The 13,499-nt window shown below is 39.6% G+C and overlaps 1 protein-coding gene across 1 annotated transcript in view; it reads left to right on the top strand.

Annotated features, from left to right (window-relative positions):
* POLR3B (RNA polymerase III subunit B) overlaps window positions 1–13,499 on the top strand; it is a 60,396-nt gene that overhangs the window by 36,247 nt on the left and 10,650 nt on the right. The window contains exons 20-23 of the mRNA XM_072331900.1: window positions 2,308–2,517; window positions 4,391–4,549; window positions 4,919–5,036; window positions 6,173–6,315. Of these exons, the coding sequence (XP_072188001.1) occupies window positions 2,308–2,517; window positions 4,391–4,549; window positions 4,919–5,036; window positions 6,173–6,315 (630 nt within the window). The remainder of the gene's footprint in view (window positions 1–2,307; window positions 2,518–4,390; window positions 4,550–4,918; window positions 5,037–6,172; window positions 6,316–13,499) is intronic.

The raw sequence follows: 13,499 nt of genomic DNA, 5'->3' as shown, positions 1-13,499 counted from the left end.
TCTTTCCCACTAGCATATCCACCACTGGTGTATACATGTACATTTTCTATTTGATATGCTAGAGCATTCAACCCTAAAAATTACCTCAATGCTTTATTACTGAGGCTCAGAATCTTAGTAATGTCAGTTCTGGTCTGAGATAAGCAGTAACAGTTCTGTTAGGCTTATCTGAACCTTTGAAACATGTGAAGTGTTGTTATTCTGACATAACTACAATTTGAATTTGAATTACCTGAAATATGTGAGCATGCCATCTGTAAACCCTGAGATATAAGGGGTTACTCAGATTGCTCCTAGTGTATAAAAGAACAAATTTAGCTAAGATCTGACACGCCAGACTTCATCCTGTCTTAGCATCCCTAACCAGTGAATCATAGCGTAGCACATATAAGCATCCCAGAGGAGGACAAAACTTGTAAGCACTTCAGAAGAGAAAGTTGAGAAAGCTGGTGTGGCATACTCAGGAGAATGTTTCTCTCAACAACAGGGAAATGTACCTGTCTAAAACTCTTTAAGATGAGCTGTGCAGTAGGCAGCTTATCCTGAAAGCACAGAGATTTTTCGTTATAGGTGCAAAGAAAAAAGAGTGGTCTGAAACTCCATTTTGTTTGGCAGTAGAAATGAAAACATTGTCTTATGCTTAGGCTAGGGTAATATCAGAAGAAAGAGAACATTCAGGTGTTGAGGCTTATTTGGGGATGACTGGTAGAGTCTTCAGTGTTGGTAATTCCAGGCCCCATGAGCTTGCTTCTTGCTGTGCAGAAAGTACTGCTCTGGGATGAACTATTTCTTCCTCTAAGAAAAAGACAAGAAAGCAGCTGTTCAGAAGCAAGAAAACCCTGTCAAGCATTCTGAATTGTCTCCAGTGTTTAAGAACATTGTGTTTGTGACTTCACGTTTACTTCCTAGAACCAAGAGAAGTCTAGGCATGCAAGACGATTTATAAGACATTTGTTTCAGATGTTATTTGTTGAGGAATCTCTCTGTTCTTGTCCCTTAGAACATCCCAACTGTGGAACCTGTGGTGGTTCAGAACAATGAGCCTAGCAGTAGTGGCTCAGTAGGCCTTTGGAACTGCCTGTGACTCTGCTTGGGTTTAGATAATTGGTATTCTAGACATTTCATTTAAATGCAGACTATTGGAAATTGCAAGTATATGCATATAAAACATAAAGCCCTAAGAGCAGCTTTGTGTTCAGTTGTGTTATATGCTGGCCATGTGAAATCTTCATTATAGTCAGGCTGCTTTGACCTTTCCTTGAGAAAAGTCACTCTTTGAAATCTCAGGAGAAATTGGAAAGGTTCTGAAAGACTTAGTTCTTTAGCACATGTACTACAGAATATTTAGTACTTCAACTTTTCAGGCTATAATTTCTTAATTGCTTAGAGACATAGCATAGTCCTGGTACAGCAAACTAATAACATACGATTGCCTTAACTTTTGTTCCGCTACACAACAGTTTATGTTTCCCTGCTGGGTGTTAATTATTTTTTCCTCAGATTTCAGGAGACACTCTGTCAGTCTGATGGGACAGGGCCAAAAATTTCAGTCTCAAGCTGTGGGAGGTCTATACAAAGGGCTGAATTCTGAACTGTAAATTTAAAATTAATTTCATGTAGAAAGACAAATATATTGTGGGTGAACTTCTACTGTAGTCTTTCTAGCAATGGCGTCTCATTTCAGAAAGTAAATCAGTCTTGGCTGCTGCTAGCTGTATGCTTTGTTTGTGCTTTGTGACACTGTAACACGGGCTGCTGTTAAACTAATTGTTGACTAGAAAAAGGAAGAAAATACAAAGTAGAAGACGCAGAGATCGATCCAGAGTTCCTCTTGAACCCAATGGGAGTCTTTCTATGTGTTCTGTTACAATTCTTGGATCACATTTTTAGTTCTTAAACATACTGCGGCTATTACAACAGTAGGAACAAACTTAATACTTGTACTGTTATTCAGTGCCATGATTTTAAAGGAATCTTATTTGCATTCAGTCACAGAAGACAGTAGTTTGATTCCTTTTGTTGTTCTTTTTGCCGTGATGCTCAGGTCTTCCCTAAAAAGAATAAAATCTTTCTGGAAGTATAAAATATACTTGGAGCTTTATCCGAGTATAATAATATGAAGTTGTTTTGCTTCAGTCTCTTGTATGATTTAATTTTTTACTTTTTTTCATGAAGAATTCGTCTTACTCAATGAAATTTCTCAGTTTGTCAGTTTAGTTTCTATGCATGTTGGTAATTTTTTGCTAAGAAATGTTTATTTCTAGGAAACAACTGACGTTCAGACTAATGTTTTTCTTTTACGTACAGGTACTATTGGATACAATCAACGGAACAGGATAGATACTCTTATGTATCTTCTTGCCTACCCACAAAAGCCAATGGTAAAAACAAAAACAATTGAACTGATAGATTTTGAGAAACTGCCTGCAGGACAGAATGCCACAGTTGCTGTCATGAGCTACAGTGGTTATGATATTGAAGATGCTCTTGTCCTAAACAAAGCTTCTTTGGACAGAGGTAAGAGCCACCAATTCTTTTCCACTTCTCCACTGTGTGCAGCAATACATACTTCAATAACCTTGTTGTCTCGTGGCATTATCATGTAATGCATTTTATTCCTCTTACAAACAGTGCATCTTCAAAACCACGTTGGGTACTTTTGTTTTCTGCATGTACAGTGACTGTAGTTCCACAGTTGTAACAGTTGGGTGAAGTTGCTAATATGTGAGTGAACTCCTGAGTGTGTATATTTGAAGAACCTATGACTGGCTTTTGACTTCAAGTTAAAAAGGAGAAATGGAAATATTGGAGAAAGTGGAAATATTTAGCTTGCCAAAAAAAAAGCCCAAAAGGTATTATATAAAATGTGATACTTGCTTTCTAGATGGTTGCCTGGGACTTTGGTCAGTGCTAACAGAGGCCTCAACATTTTTGTCAGTAATGACAGCAGTAGATAAAAACAGATTTTTGAATGTATTTGGCAAGTGAGTGCAATGTGTGGTATTTTGTATCACTGCAATCTTGGTGCTCTGAGGGCACAGTAACAGTATTGCTCATTTTCTGAGGGAAAATAATAGTATTGCCTAAAACAATATTCATTCTGAGATAAGGTAATTTCTTCTTTCTTTAAAAATAGAAAAGTAAAATCAGTGCACTGCATGTGTCTTTCAATGTACATAAGCACCAAATAGAAGCTAACAAAATGAAATCTGCATTTGTGCTATTCTGGCCTGTGTCATCCTCTGCACAGATCTCGGAGCTTTATGTTAATACTGCTGGGGGATAGAGCAGAGTTCCCTGAAAACTTGGTGTCTCTTCTCTCTCTCCTCAATAAATTCCCTTGAGAGGAGATGTAATGCAGTGTGATCAAATCGGTTTTAGTTTTGGGTGGCCAAAATCAGTTTCTTCCATGACTTTATTCCCCCCCATACACCCTTCCTCCTAGTTGCTAGGCAGCAATAATAGTATTCCTAGACATGTATCTTTAGCATTAATGTCTGACGCGTTTAATTTATGCCTCCTTTTCTAAAACAACAACAGGCATGATTTAAAAGTGAATGTTTTCTTTTCTGGTAGACTGGTAGCATTTACAGGGTGAGCCGTGGTGCCTGTCAGGAGTTACTTGACATAATCTAACAATATAGACGTATTGTATGTGGCCACAGCCATCTTTCAAATGGACTAAAATAATGTAGGATTGTTAGAAAGCGCCACTCTTGGCTGTCTGTAACTCTAAGTGTGATGGAAGCGTTTAGTAGTGTGGCTAGTTGGGACACCTAGAGAGAACCATACAAAGGTGCTACTTCTCTCATCTAAACGGGCTAACTTTATTTACATGTAATTATATTTCTATACATGTGTATGTATGTGTGTGTGTATATATAAGTTATATGCAATTCATACTTCTTGGAACTGGAAGAAAATGGAATGATAACACTCACTAAATGATTTCCTGGCTTTTGTCAGTCACAAGCATGAGTAAAAGTTTGGGTCCCTTAGAACTACCGAAAGGAAGAGGGGCTGTTTTCATCCTGTTTAGACATCTCCTTCTATGCTATGTCTCTGTGTGGACCACGAAAGATAAGAAAAATGGCGTGTGTGTGTGTACAGAACTATAGTAGGGGTGGCAGAACTTCAGAATTGGTTTGCAGTCCTGTGTTTAAAAAATAACAGTGTACATGATTTGACTTTAATTTGTGAGCTACTAGGTGCCTTAGTGCAATTGCAAGTACACATATTCACAACGATGAGTAATGTAACTGTTAAAAATACATTTCATAGCTTAGCATGTGTTTCAATGTTCTTTTTTGTTGTTGTTGTTGTTCTGATAACAGGCTATAAAGAATTTTTGAACTCCTAGGCAAAAGAGTTTGTGTTATGTTTTATTTAGGTTTTGGAAGGTGTCTCGTGTACAAGAATGCCAAGTGTACACTGAAGCGTTACACAAACCAGACGTTCGACAAAGTGATGGGTCCGATGTTGGATGCAGCTACTCGCAAACCAATCTGGCGCCATGAAATCTTAGATGCTGATGGTATCTGCTCTCCTGGTATGTTAGACTGCATGTTTAGTCATGGCACCTACTGAATCTGAATACTGAATCTGAAGTAGACATGAACATTTATTTGTTCTTAGTGTATTTTTTTTCTTGTAATGGACAGTATTTTAGTGGAAAATGTAGACCTTGGGTATGTTCGACAGCTCTTCTCACAGTGTTCTCAACATGCAACTGTTCTGATTACCAAAAAAGCTGGTTTAATGATTCCCTTACCATGTGATATTCAGTGATATAACGTGACCTACTTCCTGGATTTGTTCCTTACAGTTCGTCGTCCAGTACCACCTTATTTTGTAGCTTCAAATGTATTTCTAATACAGGCAGCCAGGTATAGTTTATTTTCTTTTCTGTTTGATGCAGGTGAAAAAGTGGAAAATAAACAAGTCCTTGTGAACAAATCAATGCCAACAGTGACCCAGACACCTCTGGAAGGAAGCAGTGTGCCACAGCAACCACAGTACAAAGATGTGCCAGTAACGTATGTTGCATCTTGACTTTCTACGTGGGGAAGGTAGCACAGAGGAAAGGTCCCTCGTACAGAGGGTCAATCCTGAAAGTATGTGTATAGAGAGGAATCATTGAGTTGTTTCCCAGGAGAATCCAAGGAAGAAGTTATAACACTGGGAGCAGGGAGTGTTACCACACATGGCTTAACTAGTGGAGAGACAGGAGAGAAGCAGAACAAGTGGGAAGGCAGAGTACATATGTATGCTCAGTGAGGGAGTGCATCTCCTCCATGCAGACTCTCTCAGAAAACACTGACTGCTGCTCAGCCATCATTTTGCCAAGTAGGAGTCCAGAAGATGGAGGCCTTCCTATCTCAGATGCTGATGATGACTGATGGTCAGCTTGTTCTGGCCACTCCAAGCAGATTTCCTTTACCAAAGCACTAAATGAATAGGAAAGGACAGCTAAAAAGATTTTTTCCCTTAGTGTCTTGAAAGATCAGAAGAGTTCTGAGATGAAAACTTCGAGGTAAAATACATAAATTAGGAAGCATTAAGGGTCGACAGTAGCACTGGCACATCGGTAAATTACTGGGGAGCAAGGCAAACAATTGGTGTCCAGGTCGGAACGGCAGAAATAGCCATGCTGCACTTCTCTGTGATTCATTACCAACAGGAAGCTGAAGATTGACTCCCACAAGATACTAATAAAGAAGCGGTATAACAAGATAATCGTCAAGAGATAGAGACATGCACACAGGGCTTTAAGTTTAGGCATCATAATTTGACCATCTCAGCTACTGGAGCAACTGACAAAATAATCTCCTACAAAATATACTGAAACCTGATATTAAAAAAACTGCAGAATGAGGTTATATTTTTAACCCCTGCATCTCCTGCTACATAAACTCAGATGATACCTGCAAATATTTTCTCGTTCTGTATCCCGTACTGTGTTCTGCCTGTGATTCGTTTCTATACCAGTACATGATATGCCTTCATTTTGTTCTTAAATTACTTTAGAATATTCCTTAAGCTCCCTTCTTCAGCTACAACCCTGGCTCCATTAAGGCTGCATTCCAGTCAGAAACTTAACAATAAACAGGTACTTGTTTTTAACTTCTTTTGTTCATAAATGTAAAATTCATGTTTTGTCTTCTTTCCCTAGCTATAAAGGTGCAACTGATTCTTATATTGAAAAAGTAATGATTTCATCAAATGCAGAGGATGCTTTCTTGATCAAAATGTTGTTGAGGCAAACGAGGCGCCCAGAAATTGGAGATAAATTTAGCAGTCGGCATGGGCAGAAAGGTAAGCTGTGTATTTAAATAAAAATAAATACGTGTTGAGTATTCCCACCACATACATGCATCGTGCGTGTTTCATGACTGCAGTGGTAGAAGAAGTATTCCTTATTAGTTGAGTTTACCTAATGAAGCAATTATGTTTCTGGAAGCGAAGGAGGAATCAGCAAACAAAACTGTTGACTTACAAACCTGGAAAGTAGGGTAGGTATCCTTTTTGAGTAAGAACAGGATTTTGTTTTTCTAAGTGTAAGTTTGACTTTAGGTAGATTTGTCAATGAGTAATCAAGAAAGGTATTGAAGGAAAGAGTAAGAGGACCTATTCTGAATGAACAGAAAAGACAAGAGATGGAATGTGATCTGGGGCACCTCTTAATCTTCAGAGAGCCGTAAAATGGCTTCCTACTAGGAAGCTGCTCAGTGGAATGGTGATCTCCAGTGTTGAATATTGATTGTAAAATGAAAGTTAGAAACCTGTTTCCCTATCTGTTGAAGATAGTAATGAACTCCCTTTGACATTAACAGCAGTAAAACATGACATGGAATATCCTCTCTGAATCTCCAAGTGTTGGGGTGCGTGGGAGGAGTGTCATGAAAGGAGTGACTGAAAACAGTCTGACTGTAAAAACAAACATGTTTTGTTCCCTGTGGTCCCAGTATGCAACTGGTTTTGACTGTTAGCCAGTTTTTCATCTTTGCACATGGAAAATCTAGAAATATAGAAATCTAGCGTGACCTTTTGCCGCGTTGTATGTGCTGTACTAAAAATACCTATGGAAGGCTTCAAAAAAAGTAAAGAAGAAACAGTGCGTTCTTGACTTCCCCTTTAAAATCCGGCCCAGTTCTTCCACAACAGCTATGTAGGATAGTTTCTGTAGCTGAGGAGGAAGATCATTGGCTTAAGAGAGAAATGGAAAGACTTGAGCAGTTGGGATAGTTCAGCTGATCCATTCCTTTTTCACTGTTTCATGAAGATTTCCAGTAGAATTTGTTTGAAATAATTTTACAATCTATGACACAAAGGAGATATGAAATACTTTAAGCTTATGACTGTTTTTATAGCAAAGCCCATTTCTTCATACTTCCTTGAACTTCATCTAGTTGGTTCTTTCTCCTTTCATACTGGAATGTATGTCCTTACTGGTAGCAGGCTTTTCAGTTTAGTGTCTTGTAGTACTTCAGAAGAAAAAACGTTAGGAAGTGGTGGAAGGGAGAAATGTGCTTGGGGAGCAGATAAATGCATTAGATACACAGAAATAAATACTGATGAGAACACTGGAATTCACTGTTTCGTGATTTCAGCATACAGTGAGGATACTGACATCAGTATTAGATTACAGGCAGCAAAAGCTTTTGGAAAGGAAGGCGGAAATCTCCTGTGCTAGCTGTTTAAAAATATCGCTAGTATCATCTTTCTCTGACATCAAATCAGAGAAGGATCTGTTGTAGCAGAAGAATATAAGGCAACTGTGAAACAGGAATCACAGTGCTAACGGTTTAACATTGTCTATTGAGAGAATTTTTAAATAGCCCTGAATTTGTTCTCTCTTTGTCTGAATGCAGCTGATTACCTCTTCAAGTTTTAATTTGTGAGTGTTAGTTTTAAGCCCATCATAGAGCCATTTAAACAAGTACCTCAATTTAGTAAGAAGGAGAGAAAGCAAATTACTGTCCTTTCTCTATTGCCAGTATTTTTATTTTCTGGAGAGAGTATGTGAAGATGAGATTTGATTTCATGATATTGTGGTCATAGTTTTAAAATAATTAAATATGTATTAAATACAAGATTGCACAGAGCTTTTTTCATGTTGTTTTTTTTTTTTTTTTTCCATATATTCCAAATTGATTTGTATTCCAAAGGTATACTTTGTCACTGGGGCAGAAGGAAGCAGAGTAACAGAATTGGAAAGTGTCTGGGATACAACAGATTAAATCTCACAAACCAGCTTTAGCCTTTTGTTACAGAACAGCCTTTCATTAAATACTCATGTAGGTTTGGTAGGCCCCTGTAATAATTTAGATCTATGCCGCTGCATCTGTATTTGCTACTTTCTTTGTGTCCTCTCCCATGTCAACACTGTATGGGTAAGGGTCACCACTTCCTGGCCTGTCCACTCTTTTCATGCAAGTCCGTGCTGTAAGTGCACTTCTTCTAAACTGCCTGGAAAACCCTCGCCTGCCTTTTGAGACTTGTCAACAAAGTACACAAGAAGGCGGCAAGTTAGGACATCGCATTTTGTGCTATCTCAGTACTCATCTTCAAATGGGACGTCGCAATCAGATCTTGGGAATAGGGCTGCCCCTTTAGTTTGTAAAGCCCTTAAGCTTCTAATGTTTCAGGAATAAATATATATGTACCAGAGAGGTCTTACCTCAAGCTGTAGGTCTTTGCTTTAACTATATCGCATCGTACATTTTCCAGAAGGATAAAGAAACTTTTTTGGTGTATTATTTTGTTTTTTAATCTTGCGTTCTTCAATAAATTCACTTTTCAAAGCACAGAAGGCTACAGGATTGTTAAGCTAAAGAAGCTTCATCTGAGTTCCATACAAACTAAATTATTATATTTCCAGATTTCCTCTCACTTTGCTACAAGTCACAATGAGGAAAAAGTTGGGCTCCTTTGATGTGAAAAAAAGCAATATATCACTTCTCTGAAAGAACATTTCTCAGTCTCTCATGTGAAAAAGGATTAACACCTCCAACAAAGGTCCTGTAGATCACAGAACTAAGCAGCAATACTGAACAGTATGCCTGAGGAGTGGAAAAACTGTATTTAAGCAAGAGATTGTTTGAACTGGCAAACAGAAGCTTTTTAATAGCTGAAGATCTAAGATAAAGGATTAAACCTTTCTGAAGTATCTGCACTTAAACAACTCTAAAGACAAGGAAGCGAGTTTAAATTCATGAAAGATGGCCTTTGTTTTCCTAAATGAACCGTGTTCTTTAGTGTCAAAACAAAATCCTTTCACGGCATTGTCAACTACATAAACTTCATTACAATGCCATCTATATACCAAAGTCTGACCTTGCTTACTTTCTATAATTTTTACTAGTTTGAGCATCTGCCTCGTGCTTGCCTGAAGTCATAGCTAAGAACAGCTCATCTTTGTCCTCTCAGCGGGTGCTTTTGCTGTACACGTAAGCAGTGCGTGTAAACTGAGATGCTAGCTTTAAATCATTACCCGTGTCATTTTCCCACGTTACAAATCAGACTTAGTGCGTTATCTCTAATAACACATCGGCGGGTTTATAGGAATTAAATGGTTGAAGTGGTATTAAAAGGAATTTGCTGTTATTGACTGCAGGAACGTGAGATGATTAGCGTTTATTGGACATTGGGGAAGGCAGGAAGTTCGTGTCTTATTTTTATCTTCAGAAGTTGTGTATGAGAAAAGGAGATGTCAGAATGTCATTAAAACTTCCCTTGCAGGCTTTGTTTGTTTATTTTTCACAATGCTGCTGCTCGGCGTGCTTGCTTAAGAAGAAAATCAGGGCATTTTTTTATCTCAAGCAGCAAACAGGTAACCTTCTGACCTCTTCAGTAAATCCTCAACCGAACCTCTGAAATTAGGGTGATTTAGCATTTTATGGCACAGAATAAAAATCTCTAATTCTGTTTCCAAATAGTGTATCCTGAACACACATTTTATTAAGCTCTTGACTCATTCAGCCATGTGTATTTTGTAAAGTTCCTATGGTTATTGTTTTACAATAGCTGCTTCCAGAAGCATTGTAAGGGTTTCAATTAATCAGCTCTTTGTGTGCTTCAGACTATGCAAATTTATCACATCAGACCATTCAGCAGCTCATGGGAAAGCAGTGTACAAACTGTATTGTCTTCTAGCACCTCCTCTCATTTAGAGTGATGTTTTTAATAAGAAAACTAATCAAGTTTACTTATGCATTATTTATCTGTTAATTTTAATTCTGTTCTTATGTCAAATGGGATCTAGGAAGTGATACGATAGATCAGTGAATGATTTGATATTGAACAAAGCTCGTGTGATGCGGCACTTTTCTCTCCTGGAGTTGTTTTGTGCTTATTAGCCATGGCGGTGTGCAGTCAGAGTTCTGATGCAGATGTACATTTTTGCTGTTTCATAACTGCCCCATCAGTTGGTCCCTTGCCTGCAATATGCGGTGCTGCATTGTAGGTACTTCTCTTCCTTAGGTGACTAGTTGTTTTTCTCTGGGGTATTTCCAAACTCTGTCCAATCTGGCAAATCTAAAGTGGGCACTTTTCAGTTAGTTTGAGCTCTTGTGCCGCTCTATCATTAGAATAAACAAACGGGGACAACTTAGTAAATGCAAGTCTTTTTGTCTCGCTGATAGGAGCTGGTATTACTGCTGCTTCCATTCACTTCGTCTCCTTTGCTTGCTAATGTCCCTCCTGCTGCTAGTAATTAGTTTTCTATATTAGGTTGTTTTGACTTATTTGATTTGATTTTATTTTTTTTTCATTTGGCATGTGTGCATTGAGGGCACCTGACAGAACTGGTGACAAACTGTCCCATACCATCACTGGGACCCTGCACCCTCCTGCCGCCCCCCAGCCCCTCGTAGTTGTCAGCAGGCTGCAGGGCAGGCACCGGTTCTGGAAATGGGAATATCTCCCATCGAGGAATGGAGCAAAGAGGTGGGAGAGCTCTGTGTCCTGTAGGGCTGTGTGGAGGCACAGGGTGCTGGGATGCAGACAGCCGTGTGTAAGATGGGGCCGTTGGGTCTGATGAGGGCTGGCATTTACTGGCTGACATACAACAGCACAGCGTTTGTTTTGTCTAGCAAAGTAATTGCTGCCTTTTCTGGTTGTTAGTGTTTGATGCTGGTCCTAGACAAGAACTTCACAGTGTTACGGGAGAGAAGAGATTCAGGCCCATAAGAATACAGCATGTAGGCTAAAACCGTATTGCCAGATTCCACATGCAAATGTGTGCTGGGGAGGGGGGGAGAACGAAACCAAGTAATTTTGTGTGTCCAGTATGAAAGCTGGGGAACAGTTTTCCTGTGCTGTCTGAATGAGTAACAATCAGGAAATCCTAAAAACCTGTATTAAGGTTTGAGTGTGTCCTGTTTATGGATAGTGCATAGGGAACAGCCAGCCAGCTTGGCTGTGAAATGCAGTAGGTGCTGCACAGGACAGCGTTTGGAATTTGAGGCTGTTTTAAATCCAGCTTCTGCCTTTTCTCCTTTACTGTTTTATGAGCCAGTTTCAAGTGATTATTCTAATTCACTTAGTCACCTTTTTGCTGCTTCCTGGCAATGCAAAACTGGCATTTCATTGCCCTGCTGCAAACCCTGGTACAGCAGTCGGGGCTGAAAAGGAGAAGCAGAGTCAGGAACTCTGAGAGCAGTCCTGCAGGCATTTGCTGATCTCTGAAGAGCTTCTAACAGAGCGGGACTACAAAATGAATCAAGTTCCCGTTTTGGAGCAAGTTGCAGCTGCTTGCTTTTAGGAGTTGTGTTGTGTGCAGGGAGGTGCCTTGCAGGTTTGTAAGTAGCTCCTTACGAGAAAAAAATAAACTTCCTTAAAGCATGGAAAGGTAGAAGCTGCTTTCCAGCCTGCTCTCTAAATACAAATGAGAGTGCTGTACATCTGCTACCTAAACTCAGCAACTTCTTAAAGTACAGGCGCTCAGAACTGAGATTTCATAGCTTTCCCTTTCTTTCCTTCTTTCTTTTTTTTCTGGGCTATAACAGAAACTTTATAAATGGCCTAGCGAGCTTCCCATTGCTGGATTCTAAATATTTTGTTTTTAACTTCTAAGCTCATTATGCTGTCTTTGTGTTAACTTGTATTAAAATCTGTCAGCTATGACTGGTCTCATAACCACAGCCAGCGGACCAGAATAAGTTAATTATTTACTTGTGTCACTAGTGCTCTTCATCTAATGAAATGCACAGCTGTGTTAGATCTGCAGTTGGGTGTGTAGGTCCCATTGTTCCGCAAGTCAGCGGAGGGTAGAAGCCGCTATGATGGAGAGCCCTCAGTTCTTTCTGCTGTTCTGCCTTTCTGTGTCGATTTCATGGATCTTTTATCATTCACTTTCACACAAAACAAACAACACAGTGGCTGTCTGCTATGGGAACCGGCGTGGCATATAAAAGGTTTTCAGAGCCTAAAGTAATTTTAAGTTAGCTAAGATTTAATTTTTGGCTTACAGGTGCCCCGAAGTCCAGATGCAGCCAAATGCTTTCTTAGAAGTAAACAGGAATGAGGCACAACACGAGTGCCATAATATTCCTGTAGTAAAATATTTATGTATATAAATGTTGGATAAAGAACTTTGTGCTCACAAGAAAGAATGGGGGTTTTGGTTTGGGATCTTTTATTTCATTTTCAGCAAGTGGTTGCTTCTTGATGGGGAGGATAGAGAGGTGTTACCACTTTGTCATAACAGAACAATGAACATTAATTTCAAGAAGTTAAGAACTAAATGCCATCCCCACCCCCCAGACGCTCTCATCCTTCCCCACCCTTCCCCCATACTTACCATTCCCATTCCCTTGACTGCTGTTGGTGCACCTCTCCCTGCCTTGCTGCTCCCTCCTGAGCCACTGCCGCCATCCCCCTGCGTGCTGGCGGCCAGGGCTGCCTGCCTGGGGGTGTGCCTGGCACCCACAGCCCTCAGGAGCCCCTCCACTGCGGGGCCCTTCCCAAAGTGTGGTGGGCTCATCTCTGACAGCTGGTTGGCTTTTCCAGTCGTAAGGGCTTCTGGAAGAAAGTGGCTACTCAAGCAGTAGCATTGGCTGGAAGGAGGGATTAAGCAGCTGCTTTTTAGCACCTAAAGTTGTATGTTAGATCTCTTGGTCATTTATCACTGCGGTGTTCTGACCTGCAGAACTCGGCTGTAAGAGTGGAAAGGAAAATGCCGCGATGCGTGCTAGATTTTTAAGTGAGGTTTCATGCTTCTGCTCAACGTGTCATAAGTAATTCTAGGGTTTGGGGTTTTGTTCTTTTGTTTTGTACCCGGTGACACCAAAAAACAATATATATATATATATATATATACATATATATATATATATACATAAACTATGTATTACTATGTTGGGTTTTTGCTATTTTCCCCTGATTTGAGCCCAGCTCGTATCAAATCCTGATTTCATTAAGCATTTAGTGAAGATGCACGTGATGAAGGGATTCTGAATCAGTGGTAATTTTGTGTGTCCCAAGAGGTGATGCAAGAG

This window comes from Excalfactoria chinensis, chromosome 1, assembly GCF_039878825.1.
Source record: "Excalfactoria chinensis isolate bCotChi1 chromosome 1, bCotChi1.hap2, whole genome shotgun sequence".
Classification (NCBI taxonomy): domain Eukaryota; kingdom Metazoa; phylum Chordata; class Aves; order Galliformes; family Phasianidae; genus Excalfactoria; species Excalfactoria chinensis.
Note: the sequence above shows the minus strand (reverse complement) of the source record. Positions and strands in the feature narration are given on the sequence as shown.